Source organism: Trichoderma atroviride, chromosome 4 (assembly GCF_020647795.1).
Source record: "Trichoderma atroviride chromosome 4, complete sequence".
NCBI lineage: Eukaryota > Fungi > Ascomycota > Sordariomycetes > Hypocreales > Hypocreaceae > Trichoderma > Trichoderma atroviride.
In genome coordinates, this window is record NC_089403.1 from 5091635 (window position 1) to 5111163 (window position 19529).

General features: G+C 53.9%; 6 protein-coding genes across 7 annotated transcripts; 2 read left to right on the forward strand and 4 right to left on the reverse strand.

Annotated features, from left to right (window-relative positions):
- Positions 1 to 827: 827 nt before the first annotated feature.
- Positions 828 to 1553, reverse strand: TrAtP1_009093 (uncharacterized protein; the record flags this gene model as incomplete). Its single annotated transcript, XM_066114155.1, has 1 exon — positions 828 to 1553. The coding sequence occupies one exon, from the start codon at positions 1551 to 1553 to the stop codon at positions 828 to 830; it is 726 nt and encodes a 241-aa protein (XP_065970248.1).
- A 13-nt stretch (positions 1554 to 1566) lies between these two features.
- On the reverse strand, positions 1567 to 4128 carry TrAtP1_009094 (uncharacterized protein; the record flags this gene model as incomplete). The annotated part of the gene is made up of 5 exons (XM_014087233.2): positions 1567 to 1858; positions 2061 to 2469; positions 2701 to 3197; positions 3654 to 3739; positions 4012 to 4128. The coding sequence occupies 5 exons, from the start codon at positions 4126 to 4128 to the stop codon at positions 1567 to 1569; spliced, it is 1401 nt and encodes a 466-aa protein (XP_013942708.2).
- Positions 4129 to 7451: 3323 nt separating this feature from the next.
- On the reverse strand, positions 7452 to 10273 carry TrAtP1_009095 (uncharacterized protein). The gene is made up of 3 exons (XM_066114156.1): positions 9693 to 10273; positions 9047 to 9611; positions 7452 to 8966 (listed from the first exon to the last, which is right to left on the reverse strand). The coding sequence occupies exons 1-3, from the start codon at positions 9763 to 9765 to the stop codon at positions 7757 to 7759; spliced, it is 1848 nt and encodes a 615-aa protein (XP_065970249.1). The 5' UTR covers positions 9766 to 10273; the 3' UTR covers positions 7452 to 7756.
- A 4845-nt stretch (positions 10274 to 15118) lies between these two features.
- TrAtP1_009096 (uncharacterized protein) lies at positions 15119 to 15638 on the reverse strand (the record flags this gene model as incomplete). The annotated part of the gene is made up of 1 exon (XM_066114157.1): positions 15119 to 15638. The coding sequence occupies exon 1, from the start codon at positions 15521 to 15523 to the stop codon at positions 15119 to 15121; it is 405 nt and encodes a 134-aa protein (XP_065970250.1). The 5' UTR covers positions 15524 to 15638.
- On the forward strand, positions 15635 to 17953 carry TrAtP1_009097 (uncharacterized protein; the record flags this gene model as incomplete). 2 transcript variants are annotated; one of them, XM_066114158.1, is made up of 3 exons in its annotated part: positions 15635 to 16489; positions 16664 to 17049; positions 17173 to 17953. In XM_066114158.1, the coding sequence occupies exons 1-3, from the start codon at positions 16394 to 16396 to the stop codon at positions 17951 to 17953; spliced, it is 1263 nt and encodes a 420-aa protein (XP_065970251.1). In that variant the 5' UTR covers positions 15635 to 16393. The 2 variants fall into 2 exon arrangements, with proteins under 2 accessions (XP_065970251.1, XP_065970252.1); XM_066114159.1 differs by having other exon boundaries at positions 15635 to 17049.
- Positions 17954 to 17990: 37 nt separating this feature from the next.
- Positions 17991 to 19403, forward strand: TrAtP1_009098 (uncharacterized protein; the record flags this gene model as incomplete). Its single annotated transcript, XM_066114160.1, has 1 exon — positions 17991 to 19403. One exon carries the CDS (start codon positions 17991 to 17993, stop codon positions 19401 to 19403), a length of 1413 nt encoding a protein of 470 aa, XP_065970253.1.
- Positions 19404 to 19529: the final 126 nt, after the last annotated feature.

Here is a 19529-nt window from a genome sequence, read left to right on the forward strand (position 1 = left end):
CAGCTGTTTACCAGGAATTCAACTTGTTACGAGGGCACCAAGTCGTAACAGACAGTTTGCAATACTATTTTTGACCAAGTTCATATCAAGTTTTTTTTTTTTTTTTTTTTTTTTTTTTTTTTCAAAACTATATGCTTTTCGAAGAATCGTACTGCACTACACTAAATAAAGTAACAAGAATCAACAACACACTTTGCCAGCTCAAAATCTCCTCCAATACAAATTATCTCACCACAGATGCAACAGCAAAATCATTCATCCTAGCAATCGTTTCAACGTAAAAAAAAAAAGAAATACCCGCTTGCTCATCTTTTCCACCTCTTAATGATCCTCAAATGTTCCATCTTTTGAATACCCAATCAGTGGTTCGCCCATGTCTCTAATGAAAAAACGTATAAAAAGAGCTCTTCCCCCGGCCTCATCCACAAAGGGCAAGAGAAGTCAGCACTCTATCACGCAAAAAGGCTTTTTTTTGTTTTGTTATTCAAAATCCACATTGTTGCGTCCCGTTTCCCCCCTTGTTGCATCGAGCCCCCCCCTGCAGGTTCCCTGTTACATATATGTACGGGGGAGGGGGGGGCTCATGGGTATGCGCGCGTAATCGCTCTGCATTCGTCCAAGCTGGAGGCATACGTGTAAGTCGCCTTGTCGTCTGACATGAAATCTCGCCAAAGCAATCGCATATTTGCAGTTTTGTAGCAGAATGCCGGCTGCAGCAAGTAATACCCGCAAGTATCCGGCATGCTCTGGTCATTTTGAAATCTCTCCTTGAGAAATTCCCTCCACGGTACAGCATCGTACCCCTTGGAGGTGGAAAGCAACTCCATCTACTCAATCAGCTCGTGATCGTCATTGCACCGCACGTTGGCAACCACCTCTGGGATGCTCGCCTCCCGCAGAATAAACCCGTGCTTCTCCACCACATTCTCTCCCCCCGAAGGGCCGTACTGGTAATCCATCCCGTCATCCTGGGGGTAATTGTACTGGTCCCCCCTGAGCCACCGCTGCAGACTCAACGCCGTATTGGCCGCGCTGATGGCGACGTGCCAGTTCTCCAGGCCCATGGTCATCCAGCCAACCACGGACAGCGTCTTGATCATCCGCGCGGGCGGGGACGTGTGGCAGCTTGGCACCGCCGCTGCCATGACCCAGATGAAGACGCCCACGGCAGTCTTCCAGTACGGCACCGAAACCTCCCAGACCAGCTCCCACAACTTGAGGAAATCAGTCTCGTTTAGGATCTGGCTGGTGGGCACGCGGGCAATGATGGCTCGGTAGTAAATCGAGGCCGTTACGCGGATACAGCGGTACATGGCATCATTCTTGGTCCGGGCCAATCGGGCACTGGCAGTTTCGTCTACCGGCGCGGGTGGCGAGCCGCTCATAGATGCACTATCGTTGCTTCTGGGCGAAGACGAATCGTAATCAGAACTACTTGCCGGGGATGTACCCGCCCCCTCGTAGCCCGTCGTCTCCCACTGGACATCGTCCCCTTCTTCGGCTCCACGCCCCGTGCCGTCGTCCTGGTCATGGAGGGGAATGTTCTCCGGCATCTGATCTAGCTTGTTAAGCGCCCACAATGCAGCTTCCTTGACATGGAGCAGCTCTTGCGCGGTTGGCGAGGGGGGGCAGGGATTGTACCATCTGTATGACAGATCTTACGTCGTCCAGGATTTGGGCCGAGCTTCGATGAAGTTTCAGAGCCGATGCCGGGTCGATAAACATTGGCCATCCTGACAAAAAGGGGGAATTGAAAGCGGTTTGATACGGAACCATGAAGTCATCTTGAAATTCAAACCCGGCTTGGCCGTAGATGTCGGGCTCAATGTCGTGAGCAATGGCAATGGCAATGTCGTGACTAAATAGTTGGGTTTGAATAATTAGCAAGCTTCTCCATCAAAACCTAGCAAATGCGCTGGATCATCATGCAGCAGTCCTCGTGGCGGTATGAAAATACTACAACGGTGGAGATGGCGAAAGCGCGTTGGTCCGTAACAATGTGACAGAACTGTTCTTCCATGCCTAAAAGGGGTGGGGAGGGCTTTTTGGATGCAACTCACATGAGCACCGTCTTGGCTAGGAAACCGCCCATTCCTAGATCCTGCAGACCGCCCCTCATCCGCAGCATGGTCTTGAGGCCCGCCATGTGGGCGCGCAGTTCTTCCGTGGTTCCCCAGTACCACGAGTCCATGACCATCTGGGCGGTTCCCATGATTGCCGCATCGCCCGTCTGCGTCCTAGCCGAGCTCAAGTGCTCGTTGAGCATACGGTGGACCACGCCCTTGTAAGCCCAAGCGAGCATCTTGGGCACTCGGCCGGTTTCCTTGAGGAAGCATACCGCGGTATACAGCACTATCTGAAGAAGGAGAGGGTCTTTAATGGACAGCGGGACCCAGTGTTTCATGAATCGACTCTCAGGATCAGGGTTTCCATCTATAGAAGCCTTGAAGCGTGATAAAAGCTGGAGATCTGCAGCAGGGGAAAATTTCATGTTAGTTGGACTCTGTTACCTTGCCTCTATTCGCCCCTTGAGCCATCTTTGATTATACCAGGGACTTTAGGTAGTAACAAGACTGCTACTTGGAAATAGAATCAAAGATGGCCGTCTATACATGCACACACATGCATGAAAAATGACACAAACAGGAAAAAAAACGTGGGGGGGGGGGGGGGAAGAACAAAGGGGAGATTGTCACGTACGTATTCGGACGAGCTCAATGTTTAGCCTGGTTGGCTCCATGGGTAGATTCCGCAGTTGATCGTCCAGAGCCCCAAGCATGGGAGGTGGCCGGGTTGCCTGCTGGAAAGCGCGCAGGAGTTGAGGGCCGTCAATGTTCCATTCGTCATTGATGATGTGATTGGTGACCTTGAGGCGGGCCGACAAGATCAACCGCAGCATGGCAAAGACGGACTTTGGCCTAAGCGTGCCCGTTTCGTCCGTGACTACGATGCGAAAGGGGTCTGAAACAGACCCGAGAGAGGACGAGTGCGCATCCTGGTGGTCTGGTATCTCAAAGGCAGCTTCTCTTTCGGCGCCTAGCGGTGGGCTGTCGGCCAGACCGCCGGCAGCGACGGCGCCTTCGACCTGGAGCAGCGCATCTTGAATGTCGGACAGGTTGAGATGGGCGTAGGCATTGCCCTGCAGCACAACCTTGACATTCTTGGAGCTGCTCCTGGGAGATCCGGATGCCGTGGGCCTGGGAGTTTTGGCGGTGATGTCAGCTTATCGTCCAATGCAGACAGGTGCTATTAGCGAGAGGCAGCGTCGACAGGCGCGCATTGAGTTTGCGCCACAACGATATAGGGGTTTGCACGGGGGGCTTTAGCAGCGGCACTATAAAGCACAGCCGTTTCCTTTTTCTCTTCTCTCGCTTTTCCTATTCTTCCACGCCTTTCTCGTCCGACCGCTTGGCCATCCGATTGGGGGACGTGGAATCTGCCGGCATGGCATAAAACGGCACTCCAGTAGCGAGCCAGAAGGGAAGTGGGTTGAAGCTTCGGCCTTGTGGGGGAGCTGAAGTGTAGTCTGTTGATTCCCCACAGGTGCTCCGAAGTCCCTGTCGGCCCCCAAGGACAACGGTTGACCGTGAGTGGAAGAGAGGTGGGAGGGATGTGCAGCAAGTGGAGGGCGGCTGTTTCTTTTGACAACTAACCTCTTGACGTTTCGTTTGGTGTTGTACTCGCACGTCGGCTGCGGGAATCGACGGGTACAGTTGCTACACGGTCTGCCTTGGTCGCACTACGCAAGGCACGAGTCAGCTTGGAACTTGCTATTTCTTCTTTTCTTCCTTCTCTTCTTCTTCTTCTCTTGTTTGTTTTTTTCCTGCAACTCGCCCTTGGACGCTACTGGCTGGCCACGGGTCCGGACGATGCCCGCCCATGCCAGCCTAAACCGCCAGGGGGTTCGGACATGATGATACTCGTCCACATCTAGGGCTACCGACATGGGAAACGCCCCCAGAAAAAAAAGGGCTCTGGGTAGCAGCAGCGGCACTCTCAGTTCAGACTGACCTTTTGCTTGCGACGGCGACACTCGGTGCACGAATTGCCCCTAGCCTTGATGGTCGTGTTCGTGCCTAGGCGGCGCTGATGGGGTGGAAGCCCCTGCACCTGCATTGTGTCGGACATTTAAAAGCTGGGCGGCGCGACCGATGGCGTAGCGAAGAGAGGGAAAAAAGTGGTCAATAATCAGAAATGACGCCGGCGGCGATGATGCGGTGAGCCGCCTGAGGCGAATCAAAAAAGAAAGGAAAAAACAAGGAACAAGGCAGACAATGTTCTTTAATAAGGCGCACGCTTCCCTTTTTCTCCTTGCCAAGTTTTCGGATTATTTTTCTCTTTGGATTTTTTTTTTCTTTGGTCCAGTCTCTTTTTCTATCTTCTTTGTCGAAGCTGGCCAATATGCTGCGACCCCCAAAGAGATGACGGCTTTTTGACAGTTCGCGCCGCGCCTTCAGCCGCAGATGTGTCGAGCTCCGGCAGCCAGTCAGTTGTCCTGTGCCGGCAAAAAAAAAAAAGAAAAGGGTGTGGACGTCGCTTTGCATAAATTGAAACCTTTGTGGGCTCTAGCGTGTAGGAGCTGCAGCTCAAAGTCGGACAGCAAAGGAAAGTAAGCCGTCGGTCGGCAGATGCGGTGACCTTTGCAGGAAGCTAAGCTTGGCAGCTGAGGCTCTGCGCAGAAACACCTGAAGCGAGAGTTTTTGTTGTCTTGTCTTGTCGCAACGCTGGATGCTGAGTGAGGGGAGAGTTGGAGGAGGGGAGCAGACGAGCTGCTCGAGGCAGTGAGGCCGGAGAAGAGGAGAAGGACAAAGTTAACGGCAGCGGGTTACACAGGAACGGCAACGGATGGAACAATGCCTTGTGTAGCGCTCACGGTGTCTGGCGCACAGACAATGCAGAGGACAAGAGGATCTGTCCGTGTCGCGAAGACAAGGCTAGGCCGACGAGGTCAAAGAAGAAAGAATGAAAGAATGGTGAGAAAAAAAAGGGGGGGCGGGTGTTGACAGTCGAATGGATGTTTGTCTGTCTCGAGTCCAGCTTCTGCGTCTCTCGTCCCGTCTCTTTTCGCTTCTCTCTCAATCCAGCTGTCGGCACGCTCCGAGCATCTCCTGGCCGGCTCAACGATGGGACGCAACGCAATCAATCAACCAATGGCCGCTGCGAGTCGAAATCGACGACGAATGGCGGAAAGGCGGACAGCGATATCCAGCCTCAGCGACTCGGATGAGGGCTCCAGACGTCGGGTGTAACGCCAGCAGGGCCCAACGACGAGCGAGGCCCGGCAGCGCTGCGCGAATCTCGATGGCCCGGCCTGATGATTGGGTGGCTCGACGGCATTCCAGGGAGATGAGATGTGCGGCTTTCGAACAGGGCCCTGTCTTGTCGTGTCTAGAATGTCGCTGCCTCGGGGGCTTTTGGCGGTCCCGGCGGCGCTGCTCGCTTCTCCGGATTTGCGACAGGCGATGCGACCTGGCGGAGAATTGTTCCGCCTTTTTCCTTTTAACCCTTCAATCTCTTTTTCTCGATCCTTGGCCTGGATGGAACCTGGAGCCCCCCTTTTTTTTTCGGTGTCTTTTCGTGTCTCTTTCTTCTTTTCTATTTTTGAGACAGAGAGAAACAGATACAGGCGGGATTTGCAGTGTTTCAAAGAGAGAGAAAAAAAAGGGCAGTCAGACGAGGCGCAAACGACGAGTCAGAAGCCAGACGGTTCAAAAAAGAATAAAGGAAAAAAAAGAGACTAAAAGGAATGGTCTGATCTGGCCCGTGAACCGGTCGGTGGCTGACGGGCCGTTAAATAAGTGCTGAATGGAACTGGGGACCGGATTACTGGAGCAAGTTGAGCAAACGGCATCCGATCCTGCTGCTTGTTTGCTAAGGAAGAGGAGATTGGTGAGCTTGAGCGTTGCTCTTGTGCCTGTCATGACTTCTTTTTTAGCGCCCAGGGCAAAAAGAGGGGTCCCGAGTCTCTTGTGCTGCCAGAAGAGCCTCATCAGCGGCCACGCAGCGCCATCGATTCTCGTCTCCCTTTGCGCTGCCCTTTTGGCGCCGCTGACGTTTTTTGCTGGGCGCACAAGACTCGGCGCATGTACACGCAGTCACGAAAAGAGAAGAAGAAACCCGAAAGGCAGCGTTGCAGTGCATTGCAGCGCATTGCAGCGCAACTTGCAGCGCTGCACTTCCACGCTCCCTGCATGATCTTCTTCGTCGACACCCGCATTCGGCGCTTTTAGCACCGCGGCAGAGGCCACCACTGCTTTAACCCGCTCCCGTTCCTGGGCCTTTAGTGGCGTCTAGTGGCCTTTAGTGGCCCCCCTCGGTGCTGGAGCTCTTACCTTGCTGTGCTGCGTGTGGGGTTGATGCGGAGTTGGCCGGCTTTCAGCTGAGAGCGTATCTGGACATGAAGAAGCAGCAAGACAAGTCCAGTCTGTGTGCTGCACGTGTCTGTGCCTCTGTCTGTGCAGTTATTTTGCACATTCCATACCTGGATTTTTGTAGAGGCCGTCACTGCGTCGTTGACGCTCGCAAACTGGCCTCTCTTTGTGAGCCGCCGGCCGCCAACCAACATTGCGCCGAGCATCACCGACCAACAACATTCCGAGTGGAGAAGGCCTTTTGTCCAAGGGCCCAGGCCGGTCAGACAGAATGCCGTAGAAACTCTGAGACCAGGTGCTGCGTGTGCCGACTCTGATACGTGTGCCTACTTTGAATCTTGGTACTCTACTCGGCATGGTAAATGCAAACACTGCCAACTCATGTAATCTTGAGCCTAATCGGACGACACTCCATGTAGGTTCAAGTATTGTAGAGCGCAACATACAGTCTAGATTGTCAGATTTCCACATGTACGGCACGTAAGCAGAGATGGCCGCTAATCCGCCGCACCGCATCTCTATCTGCCTTTATGCATCCGACACGGCTCTCCTCTCGTCAGCTCTACCTACAAGTACTCGCTGTACGTAAACGATGCAACCCCCCCATCGTCCCATCATCCCTCTCCGGCTGTCCAACTACAATTCCCCGTTGGCTTTTTTGGCTTTTTGGATGCTTGGCCAATGAGAAGCGGCAGACACTCTGATGTTTTACCCTGCCAAGGCCCATCTTGCCTCTCATAGGTCCAGCCCTACCAAAAGGATGCCATCCTCGAGATCGGGCTGGCCGTATCACTTGCTTCGAGGTAGGTATGTCGCGCATAGTCTTGGACGCAAGCCGCCACTCCGCATCGAGAAAGGATCGATAGAAAACCCTTGTAGAGTTGAGATTTGCATCATCATCATCGCTGGTAGCCTGCCTACTAGTATGTACACCAGCTCGCACCTCATCTCGCCCAACTGAGAAAAAGTAGCAAATGGTGGCATCAACACAGCAATTAGTAGCCAGGGTCTTATCGAGTACATCACGTCCATCATCATATGTCAGATACACAGGCAGCAGTACATATATACGCAGGTTTGCTCTGTCAGTTTATCGAATATTTTGCTTCCAAATTCCAAAAGGTATATATGGTGTATTTCATTTTTCCCTATTTAAAAGTGCCGCCACCGCCGCCCATGGTATCAAAGCGAGACATTGTCATAACAATTCAAAGATCCAATCCCTCCCTCATTCCCTCTTTCTTTAGGTAACAAAAGTATAAAAAAAATATAGACAAAGAAAAATAAACAGCAATAAAAAAGCATTCAATCATGCCCTCGTCACATCACCAATTTGGTATCCGAAACGCCGTTATTCCAACTCTTTTTCACTTATTTCCCACTCGTTAATACTGCAGATACTCTGGCTTCCGCGCCATGTTGATGGGAGGCGGCCCCTCGTCATCGTCCAGTGGGTAAGGCGGGATCGACGTCTCCGAGTCTCGGGGCCGGTGGCCATATTCGTGGATGGGCGTCTTTGGTGGCAAAGGGGGCGCCATCTTGGCCGGCACAGCTGGCGGCGACGGCTGCGTTGGCGACTTGAGTGACAGCGGCGCCGGATACTTTGGCTCCTCGTCGGGGCTCATAATGGCAATCTTGTCATCGGCAAATGGAGGAATCCGGTACTGGTTCGGAGACGACATGTCAACCACATTGCTGTCGAGGACAGGGGCGGGTTTTCCATAACGAGAGTGCCCGGTGCCCGGTCGAATGTGGTCGCCAGAGACTCGGGGCGAAGACAGGGTATTTGCCTGTAGATGTAGACTGTCCGGTGCAGAATCAAAGGATGAACGGCTCCGGGGGGTTTGCGGGCTGTGCGCAAAAGTTGTTGGCATGTCGCCGGGCAGTTCGATCGCAAACGGTTGCTCATAGTTGGTGTCCGAAGTCGACTTGACCAACTCGGGCACGTTGGCAGAGCTGCGCTCCCAGCGGATCTTTGCCCGGTGGATCTTGGCAAGCCTTGTCGATATTCCGTGAATCATCGTCTGCTCGTCTGCCCTGGACATGTATCGTCGGGTGCCGGTGCTGATTTCGCTGAGTCGATTCCACTCGTTCATGCCAAACTCACCAACGCCCACTTCGACGTTGAGGCGGTAGTAGTTTTCGACGTTGACGCCGCGCTTCGAAAGATGCTCGTGGATCATATACTCGTGAATCTTTTCGCAGCCTTCAATCTTGGAAATCATCTTTCTTCGCGCCTCGGCGAATTCACCCAGGAATCCCTCGTACCACACTTGCTGGTTTCCGTCGCTCCCACGAGGCCGCCTTCCAGTGCCAACGCTGACAAAGACGCCCACTTCTCGTCCTGGCCATTCGTTAATCACTGCCTCGTCCAAAGCCTCGGGTGCAGGGTTAAAAGTGCCGGCGCCATCGTCGTGGAATATCGACTGGCCAATCTGAACAGGCTTAAAGGCCAGCCCGATGGAGCAAGTCGCGCGTCCGGCCTCCCAGATCTTGCAGTCAAACTCTGGCGGAGGCTCTTTGCGAGAGTCGTATGAACGCAGCAGCACGGGGGGCGACCCTCGCTGGGATCCCTTGTACATTGCTGTTACGGCACTACATTATCATGTTAGCCTTGGTCTTTAAAACTATGTACATAAAAGATAAAATACAGGGCGATTGTTTTTGTAACTTACGTCTTGGTTCTATTCTCTCGAGCATCGTATAATCTTGCATTCCCGTTGCCATATCTCATATTCATCACCGGCCGAGTAGATACCTGGCCGGAAGGGTGGCGTGCACTGAAACTAAGAGTACTGGCATTGCTAGAGTGTCGCTTGACGGATCCTGAGCTTGAGCGACTTGATGAACGGAGGGGGTTGGCGACTTCTACCTCGTGGTCGTTGCCTTCTTTTCCGTTGACCGTATGTTCCCAGACTCCCTGCTTGATGGCCTCCTCCAGCTTGCTCGCCTTGAAAAGCGTGGATCGGTATGGGATACCGGCAATCGTCTTGTCCGTCTCAAACACCATCTTCGTCATCCGGACGTACAGCTCCTTGCAAGTCTCCAAGTCCAGGCGCAGCCTGCCCAGCATGATTGCGATCAGGCCGCCGGTGCCGGTGCCGATGATGAGGTCAAAGTGTTCGCATGGCTTCGGGATTTCGTGTCGCTTGGGTGCGCGGCCCTCGGTTTCCACAAAGGTCCGGTGCATGAGCTCTTGGATGATGATGAGCATGGAATAGCCTCGCACGCCTCCTCCGTCTGTGACAGGCCAAGTGTTAGCAGCCATCGTCGCTAGGTGTTAAGTCAAAGAAACAAGTAAATAGTAGTTTCATGTCATACCAAGAGACAGGATGCGCAGAGGCGGCCCTTTGGTGGTGTCCGACCTCCGGACTCCATACGAGTCCATTGACATGGCTTTGTTCGCTGCGAAGCTGTTGTCGATGTGCGCGCAATACCAGGATCCGCCGGATTACGAGATGGAGGTTCAAAAAGGTTCGAGAACAAGAGTCGCGTCGAGAATGTAGCGCGAATAGACCCAGCCGAAGCGCAGTCGCCCAGGTGTAACTTGTTGTTTCGAATCCAAGTCGAGAAAGCCGCTTGTCGTTTTGGTGTGCCCGATTATCGACCCCCGCCAAGTTCGGATGCGCTGGTGTTTTCGCTGTATCGCCGTCGCAATGCGGATAAATCTGGGGTCCGCAGAAAATGAGAAAATCACGAGGCTTGACCAAGATTGTGTCGCGAGGCGCAGTGGATTATGTGTCACCCAAAGCAGGTACCAAACGTAAAAATGGAAATATGGGAAGAAAAAAAGATTTAAACAAAGAAGATCAAAAAAAAATACCCTCGATGATTCATTTATTATATTCAACCCAACGTGCCGTGACGCAATCGCCCGGGTATACGAAAGTAGCGCTGCTGCTTTGCTTTTCGGGGAGGGACCAGCAGCGAAGCGAGGGGCGCAGCGCCGAAGAAGCACTAGGGCACCCACTAGGCAAACGTCACAGGGTCCTTTAGGCTCGTCCGCCCAGCGGGTTGGCGGGTTTCTGGCGCCTGTGGGCCCTTCCAGACGCCTAGGGCGTAAGACGAACGGCTGTGCGTGTCAGCGAAGATCAGGAACGGGCTTGCCGGGCCATGCGAAGCTGCAAGTACCGAAGCTGCCGCAGAGAAGCTTCAAAGAGATCAGGTTTTGTTTTTATGATGTGATGTTGAGATTTGCTATTTGCTTCGCTTCTCCCGTTAATCTTATTTCTCGAAGCCGAAGTGCCGCGGAACAGTGCCGGATGGGACTGGAGATGGAAACAGAAGCGGAGAGAAGCCGGCTCCGAGTGGGTGTTGATACATGGAGTAATGTTCAATAATAGGCACCAGACTATGGGCAGCCAAGAGCCCAAGAGCCCACGAGCAAGAGGCCACTGATGCCAAGTCTTACCTGCTGCCGTCACGAGGGAAGTCTAATGTGACGGCTTGGGCAATGGTATTTTCTCTTTTCCTCCGCATCTTTCACCTCTCCATTACATCCATGGCAGATGGAATATTCTCAGTATGATTGTACCGGCAGAAAGCCTTCATCCGGCGCCTTCTGTGGATCGACCAGCATCCAGGCTAGCTAGGCAGAGCCAGCTTCCGGAGATGGAAAAGCGAACCCCGTGTTTGTGTTTCTCGCGCTTTGTTTCGTGGGGGGAGCTTTTTGAGGCTGTGCAGATTGGGCGGATACAGCAAGACAATCTATGGAGTGCGCCACGTGAGGCCGGCAGCTTTCCATGAGATGCCAAATCGCATTTTCCCCATGCGGAATAACTGTGCCTATTTGAAACACTTTTTTCTCATAAAATGCCCAAATAGCTGATGCTGGTTGAACACAATGACTGTATATCTGCATCTCTGTTCGTACCTCGACGTATACTAGAAGCAGTACATGTACAGTAAGCTGATGAAAGGGCCTTCTATGGCATGTCATGATTACAACGGATTCAAACTGCGCCTCTTATGCGCGCTCTCTTCGAGATTCCAGCAGGCAACGGCCATAGATGTGCAAGAGGTGCCATATATTTAGATTAATTGTGACATGCTGCCCTTTCTCACCTCCCATACACGTAGCGAGGCAGCCGGCATCATCACACTGTGCATCTATATGCGTACAGAGCACACGCACACAGTACTAATGTCGCAATGCAACATTCGCCTACGAGCGCTTTACGTCAAGATTCCGTGCTCAAAGGAATGGATGCAAATAGTAGGAGTATTTCCCGTCGCCAAAAAGTTAATTCCAGACTGGAGGCGAAAAGCCGGTGAGCGTGAGCAAGGATGACTTCCTTTGTCTAGCGCTGGCGTTACGAGGAGGCGCAGATATGCTGCCCTTGGCATGTGTAATCATGAGGCGCCTGTGTCTTGCGCTGGCATCTATGTAGACGGACATTTATTGAATTGCTCTTCTACGACGGTGGCAGAAATAATTATATACATGTACATACACACACATGCATGCAGCCTTGTGGTCTTGCAATCTACTGGGTGGGATTCAAGGGAGAGCAGCGGCAAGGATAAAAATAGAAATGTGGCTGGAGATGATTGGCACTTGTCCATCTCTTTCCAGCTGTGGCTGACCAAGTCAATTACGCGTAGGCGCCACATTTTCTCTGGCATTTTAACCGCGGTGGCGAGCTTGAACAGCTCAACTTGCAATTCCCGTGACGGAGAAGCAAGTAGCTGTGGGTGCTGCATCGTCTGATTCGGCGGCATTTGACACGCCAGCGTTTCATGCATCGCCACTGCGAGTTTTTGTGGGAATTCCGAGTCCCGTCCCGAGTCAGTGGCTCAGCCTCGCCGTGCGACCCAGCTTTACGGCCAGACAGCCTTTGTATTGAATGGCTAATATAATGAGGGCACAATGTTGCAGTTGACGGTGCTTTATCGAGCATATACTCTCTTTTATCACGTGGCTACCAAGTAGATGGAAGAAATGCTGAGACGTACTAGTAGTTGCAGCATATCATTGATGATAATCATGTCATGGTCAATTGCCGATGCCAGTCGATTACAAATTCTTCAACGTCCTATTACTGCTGGTAAGAGAATGCCGAACCAATAGGCCAATTGGCTAATGTACGAATTAGCACCACCACCTAGGTGGTAATAGTCGCTGGTATTACCGGACTATGGAATCCGGAATGAGACGCTGAAGCCGTACGAATGGCAACACACCGTCAAGTGCTCCACATACAGACCTGTTACATGGCCCCACCGCAGAGGGCACGAGACGCACCTATCAATTCATTCAAGGCTGAAAAGAAATCGTACTACTACTCGCAGATACAAGGCTACAGGCACAGGTACTCTCTTCTGTGCGTGTGTGTGTGTGTGTGTGGCCGTGTTATTTTAGCCCCATGAATGGCCCCCCCTCCCCTACAGCCATAAGTATGCCCATACGAATTCGTGTAAGTGGAATAGCTGCAACGTCAAAAGTGGCGTACCTGTCTGATGCCAGCTGCATACGAGAATGGAGAGCGATTGCAAGTTCGATAACAAGCTGCTCTTTTGGAATTGATTACGAGACAACAATGGCATCGCCCAGGCCAGGCGCAAATGCAACGCTGTGGCGCTCCAGAGGTCGAGCTGAAAAGTCGCCGCAGGGATCTGAGGAAGCTTGTCTCCCATTGCTTCCGCATTTGCAGTGTTGCTTCCAGCTAGGGGATACTGGAAGCTTGTCCCGTCCCACTCTTTCTGCAGCATTGAGTGCAAGCCTCTTTTTTTTTTTTTTTTTTGTATCTCTTTTGATGTATTCGGGTTCTTTGTCTCAGTTGAGCTGTGGGTATTTCGCTGGCACATTGACTATCATGTACATTGACCGCCAGACCCACGGCAGCGCGGCGAATTATACGGCTCGGTGCGGCTGTGATGGCATAATCACCTCATTAAGACATACAAGTAGTATGTTCTCCTGTGGTTTTAGCTCAGCTGCCAAGAAAGATTCAATGGCGTGCAATAAACCCAAGGTACGAGTAAATAGAGGCCGCAACATGCTGGCACTAGATACCGGATAGCCTTGCAATAATGACATGGGACTATTGATGTCGGTGGGCAGGTATCATTGACATCAATGCAGGGTGTCAGTAGTGCATGCGGTTGATGCAAAGCCCAGCGACACAATCAAAGGGCTACACGCACTTACACATGCTAGATGCAATGGCTTCACGTCCACATCGCCACTGGTTGCAGGCACGGGACGGCGCGGCGTTGCGACAGCTGGACTGGCCGTGGTATCCGTCATGTCCGCTCTTCCCCTCTCGCTTTTCCAATCGACTGTCGCCGTATACGAAATCACGGTGAGCCGCTCCATTCAACTATGCCCAGCGCAGTCTAGAAAAAGGCCCCGACGTCAAATAGCAGCAGACCTGCAGTACATGTAGTCTGGCTTCGGCATCCTCGCCTGCCGCTGAAAAGAAAAGGCGGCACCAAAGGGTCGCACTTTGGGCGGTGGACGCCCCTCGCCTTTCACAACCCTGGGCGAGGCTGCGAAATGATTCGCCGGGCTGATGTCGAGGCTAGAAGATACATGTAAAGGCCGGCCGCGCTGGCTACGGACTGGATCAAGCAACGCGCGGCCGGTCCATGCAGGCCGGAGACGGCTTCGCTGCGCGACGACATGTACATGGACCTAGTAGTACAGTAGTACAATACATGTAGTTTGGGGGCGGTGTCTCTATGTGGTGTCTCTATTTCCCTCTTCAGCTTTGCCTTCCGTGGCTGTAGCAGCTGGGCGTGTGTTGAGGGCTGCGGTCCTGGAAATTGTGGCTTTATGTTTGCTGCTGAAGAAACTTGAACGTTGGATCGACCAAGAAGGCTGCATGTAGAGGTACATGTACACACAACATACAACATACATGTAGCTTCAATGTCGTATCAAGCGAGGCACTGCAAGACGGGTTACACCAGCACATGAATTACGTATTGACGGTCTCGGGGCTGGCTGTCAGTGCGCCAGACGAAATTGAGATTGTCCACGGCCGAGTTCGCCAGACGCAGAGTCGGTGGCCCTACTTGTACTTGCAAGTTCTTACACGCGCGGCGTCTACGGAGCATTCCCAGTTGCTGGAACTAGACCTGCATGCTGTCGTTGCTAAATATATCAACGGATACTTGTACATGTATGGTGAGCATACTATCAAGGCGATAAGCTGAGTACATATTACCGCGCCGCAAATAAGACTATCGGTTGTTGGGCAGGGACGCTTGGGCGTCTCATCCAGATTCCTCACGGGCACATGGACGCTATTGCGAGAGGTGCATATGGCCCATGGTACATACCTATTCAAGATGACATTGAGCTTGGAAGAGTACAGACAGCTTGATGTGTGCTGCGATTAGCACATGTAGGACCTGCTTTAGCATATGGGCTAATGCCTGTGCTGCGAGTTGAGCACCCGTCCATGCCAGGATGGAGGTGACGAGGCTAGAGCAGATTACACGGAGCACCTTGGTGAATACTACTTGAGTAGGCATAGTATAGCACCAGTTGACTGGCTGTGATGGGAATGGGTTGGACATTTGGGGGCAGAAAGAGACGAATTCCTACTTGTGTACATCAATAGCTCGATATTTGCAGTGTCACCGGCGAGTACTGCTCCTTGTCATCCAGAGTCCCACTTTCAACAGCGGATTCTACATGAGATGAGAGGATCAAAAAAAAGGAATAAAAGGAATAAAAAGAAAAGAAAGAGAAAAGTCACAGCTCGCCAAGGCCCTCAGCACCCTTGCCTTGCGCTGTTTCATCCAAATGGCGCCGGCCGCCCCTCGACGGCCTTGTGTGCCAATCCTTCAGCAGCACAGGCGTGGCGGAGGTACAGGCACAGGTACAGGTACAGGCTGCTCGCGGGCATATGCCGGGCCCGGGGGCAGGTTTCCCGGCGATTCGCTTGCCGCGTAGGTACCGAGTACGAGCTGTTACAGCCGACGCCAGTCCAGTCAATCGACGGCCTTGCACTCGTTTCGAGCCTCTGTCGTCTCGTCTCCATGGCATGTCGGTGCAGCCAGGCCCTGCCGCCAGACGACAGCGACAGGATAGTGGACGCTGCCGTGTCATTTGATGTCATGCTACGCTGGAGCGGCACTTGCATGCCGCCACCAGCCAGCTCCGACTGTCGATTCGTGTCGACCTCGAGCCGGCATCCCATCCAATCCCCTCCAATCCACCCAATAATGCGGCGGCTGCAGCTCCAGCGCCAGCCATAGGCCGTGCACTGCTCAGCCAGCCCACGACTGGACCACTCAAGACGCGAAAGGCCCAAGTCGCCAGCCAGCAATCCGATCCAATCCCATCCTATCCAATCCTATCCTATCCAATCCAGCCCACTGCAGTCTCTAGCCCAGCCCGCCCAGTCCAGCCCAGCCCAGCCGGGCCTTGCGCTTCTGCCTCTCTCGTCTCTCGTCTCTCGTCTATACTGCATGTCCAGTCCAGCCCAGTCTGTCTCAGCCGGGCTTGCGCTGCGCTGTCCCCGTCAAAACCACCTCGGCTACCGGCCAATGGGCGCCGCTGCTCAGGCCCTGCACAGCCAGGCGGCCCGCCAACTAAAATATAGCGGCGTGGTCCTTCCCTGGAACGCCCCCAGCCCCAGCGCCCCAGCGCCCAAAAGCCCCTACCGACTGACTTCATCCGTCTGGTAACACTGCACTACGCTGGGCTGGCAAATACTGACAGCCTCGCCAGAGCCTTGAGCCACTCCCTCGCAGCTCCCCTCTTCCCACCCCCAAAAAAAAAGGCCCAGCCTTACTCCCTCGTCCTCTTTTGCTGTCTCACCTCATCTCTGCCTCCTCCCAGCCGGCCGTCGTCTTGCTCCCGCTGCCTCGCTCCCAACGCCCGAAGCCCCCAATTGCCGCCTGCTGCCTCGCTGTCGCTGCCGCTGCCGCTGCCGCTGCTCTCGAGGCTGTCGTGTCTGCATTCAATTCAGCGTTCCAGCAATCCAGGCCCCTCCGACAGTCTCCAAGGGCCTCCTCCAGCTGTCTCGTCTCCCTCGTCTCGCCGTGCCTCCTCACCGAGCCTGTCCATGGAACCGTCCAGTAAAAAGCGGAAGCTGGCTCCCAAAGTCAACACTTCTGCAGCTCCCAATCCTCAGCCTGCTGCGCAGTATTCTCACGAGACGGTTAGCCTTGCATCTCTCTCCGACTGCCTCGCCAGTCTCGCTCGCTCGCCATCTCTGTCCATCTCCCTTTTACTTCTTTTACTTTTCCTGTCTTCCACTTACCTTTTCCTTTTCCTTTACTGCCCCTTCTGCTGCTGCCATCGTTTGCTGACCTGTGCCGTCGTCCATGTCTAGCCACAACAACAGCCTTACCCCGTACACGATGTCCCGGTTGCCGAGCGACAAGACTTCGAGGCCTTTGCGCGCCATCTACAGGATGCCGCCATGCTGATACAGCGCCAGACAGAGCGGCCGCCTCACAGCGACGTCTCTGTCCTGCTTCTGAACTGGGAGGAAGATCGCACCGTCGATGAGGATGTCGTTGCCATGGAGCAGGTCATGCAGAAGCAGTATGGCTTCAACACGCAGCGCTGGCAGATTCCCACCGTACCCAATCCCAGCATCAAGCTCGGCGTCCAGATGGCCTCTTTTCTCGAAAACGCAAGACCCAACCATCTCCTCATCATATACTATGCCGGCTACGGCTACGCCGGCCCCGACGGACAGCTATACTGGGCCTGGTGAGTTCTCTGTCATTTGGGGCCTTCTTCTCTCATTCTCCTTCTCCTTGTCCTCTTCTCCACCACCCTCGTATCATGTCCACTGCAATCCGCCATCGTCTCTAATATCGCCTGCCCGTTTAGCAATGCTCGCGAAGATGCCGCCAAGCTTAAATGGGATGGTGTAAAGTGTCTGTTCGAAGATGCCCAGTCCGACATCCTCTTGCTTCTTGATACGTGTGCCAAGCCAGACCCCACAGCTGCCGGCAGCCATGGTGTGAAGCAGGCAATTGCAGCTTGCTCGCCAGAGCACAAGCTCCGTGATGACCCCGGCCAACGCTCCTTCACCTCCTATCTCGTCGAATCGCTCCACAAGCTGAGTAGCGCGCAGCAGCCCTTTAGCTCCCAGAGACTTTGGGAAGAGATTTGCGTCCTAAAACAGCAGCAGCAGCAGCAGCAGCAACAGCAACAGCAACAGCAACAGCAACAGCAACAGCAACAGCAACAACAACAACATGCAAACAGCCCCGCCACAGCTCCGTCTACGCCGCCCGTATTGCCCATCTTCTTCACCCTCACTCCCGCAAAGGGGCACGGCCTGATGCTGGCATCAATGGTAGGCAGGGCGCCTGCACCCCCTCTGAATGGCGTAGATGTGCCAGACGGCCAGAGCGGTCGTGCTCGTGAAGACAATCTCATCGACGCAGACTCCGTCGCCGATCTCAGATTCGACGAGGCCCGGATCCTGGTCTGCACAACGTTTGTCGGCGATGCGAGCCCAGATATGTCTTACTTTCACCAGTGGCTGCAGAACAAGCCGACGCTCGGCGCTGCCATTGCCGTCGAGGGCATGTTCCTTGGCCCCCCCCACCATGCTGCTGATCTCAATGCCCCACTCCATATGGAATGTCGTCCAGCACGATAAAGTCTGCTGCTTCCTGGGCTACATTAGTTCCCATAACATGATTCATCTGTACGAAAAGCTCGTGGGACCTGGCGGCATCCGGCCGTCTGCCAAGGAAGTAGAGGATGGCCGCATTTTGTTGGAGGCCAGGGAGTTGGCGGCGGGGACACCTTCGCGCACTCGCCGGGAGCCAGACCCGTATCTTCATGCAGCGGCCCGAGATGGTCTTGAATACAGGTCACAAAGCAGCCCCTCTGGAGCGCCATATACCCCGGCCACCCCCCGGAACGTTGCGCCGATAAAGCCAAAGGACGAGGTCGAGGATTCCGCCGAGATGCAGGAAGCCGCAGAACAGCTCAAGGCCCTGAGCCATGTCCGGCCGAGAGGCGACGATGGTCCTCCTCCTCCTCCTCCTTCTTCTTCTCACCCACCTATTCCTATACCGGCTGCTCCTACGACGCTCCCTGCCCTCCCTCCTCTTCCCCCCATTTCTGCGCTTCCGCCATCTCCAGTGCTTCCTGCAGTACGACAACACCGGACAACGCTTCCAGATGGCATCCCTGAATCGAGACAGTGTGAGCCAAGCTCATCCCGCGACATTGTCGAATCTGGAGCCGCCGATGGCTTGTCCGCGGACTCGGCTGCACATTTGCGGATAAAGGCGCCGCGGCGGTCTCTTCCCAAGCAGGAGACGCGTTGCAACCACTGCAGCCACGCACCTTTCAAGGATACGTCGTCTCTCCGCAAGCACATCGCCGCCGCCCATACACGGCCTTTCCCCTGCGCCTTCTCCTTTGCTGGTTGTGCTAGTACATTTGGATCAAAGAATGAGTGGAAGCGCCACATCGCCTCGCAGCATCTCTGTCTGACATACTACTGCTGCTCCGCATGCCCGCAGAGCGCGGTGGAGGGCAAAGGTAACGAGTTCAACCGCAAAGATCTCTTTACGCAGCATCTCCGCCGGATGCACGCTCCCTTCCAGATCAAAAGAACCATTGCCAAGGGCGACAGCAAGCTGATGGCCGAGTGGGATGCCCACGTCAAGGAAATGCAGCAGTCCTGCCTGGTCACTCGGCGGCACCCCCCTCAAAAGTCAGCTTGCCCCAGGAAAGAATGCAATGCCGTTTTCGAGGGGCCCACGTCGTGGGACGAGTGGACTGAGCATGTGGGGCGGCACATGGAGAAGGGCGAGGCCCAACGGCTGGGCATCGACAAGCTGCTGGCCGAATGGGCTCTTGACGAAGGCATCATTGAGCTGAGAAGCGATGGCGAGTACCGCCTGTGCGCCACAAACGGCGTTTTCCCCAGCAGCAGCAACGGTGGCATGAATAATGGAATTGCCCTTCATGCTCAGCCAGCGCTAGAGCACAAGGAATCCTCCCTCTCCCTCGCGGAACATGCGTCTTCTGCAGAAGAGACTCCGGCAATGGAGGCTAAGCCGGCTGAGGATACGATAATGGCGGAGGGATGATGCTTTCAAAAGTCGTTATCCTTTTAGGAGCAAGAATTTGGGGCCATTTATTATCCATCGGAACTGACTAGCTTACAAACTCCTGGCCGCCACTCATAGTCGCTGTTTCATCAGATCTCTTTTGTG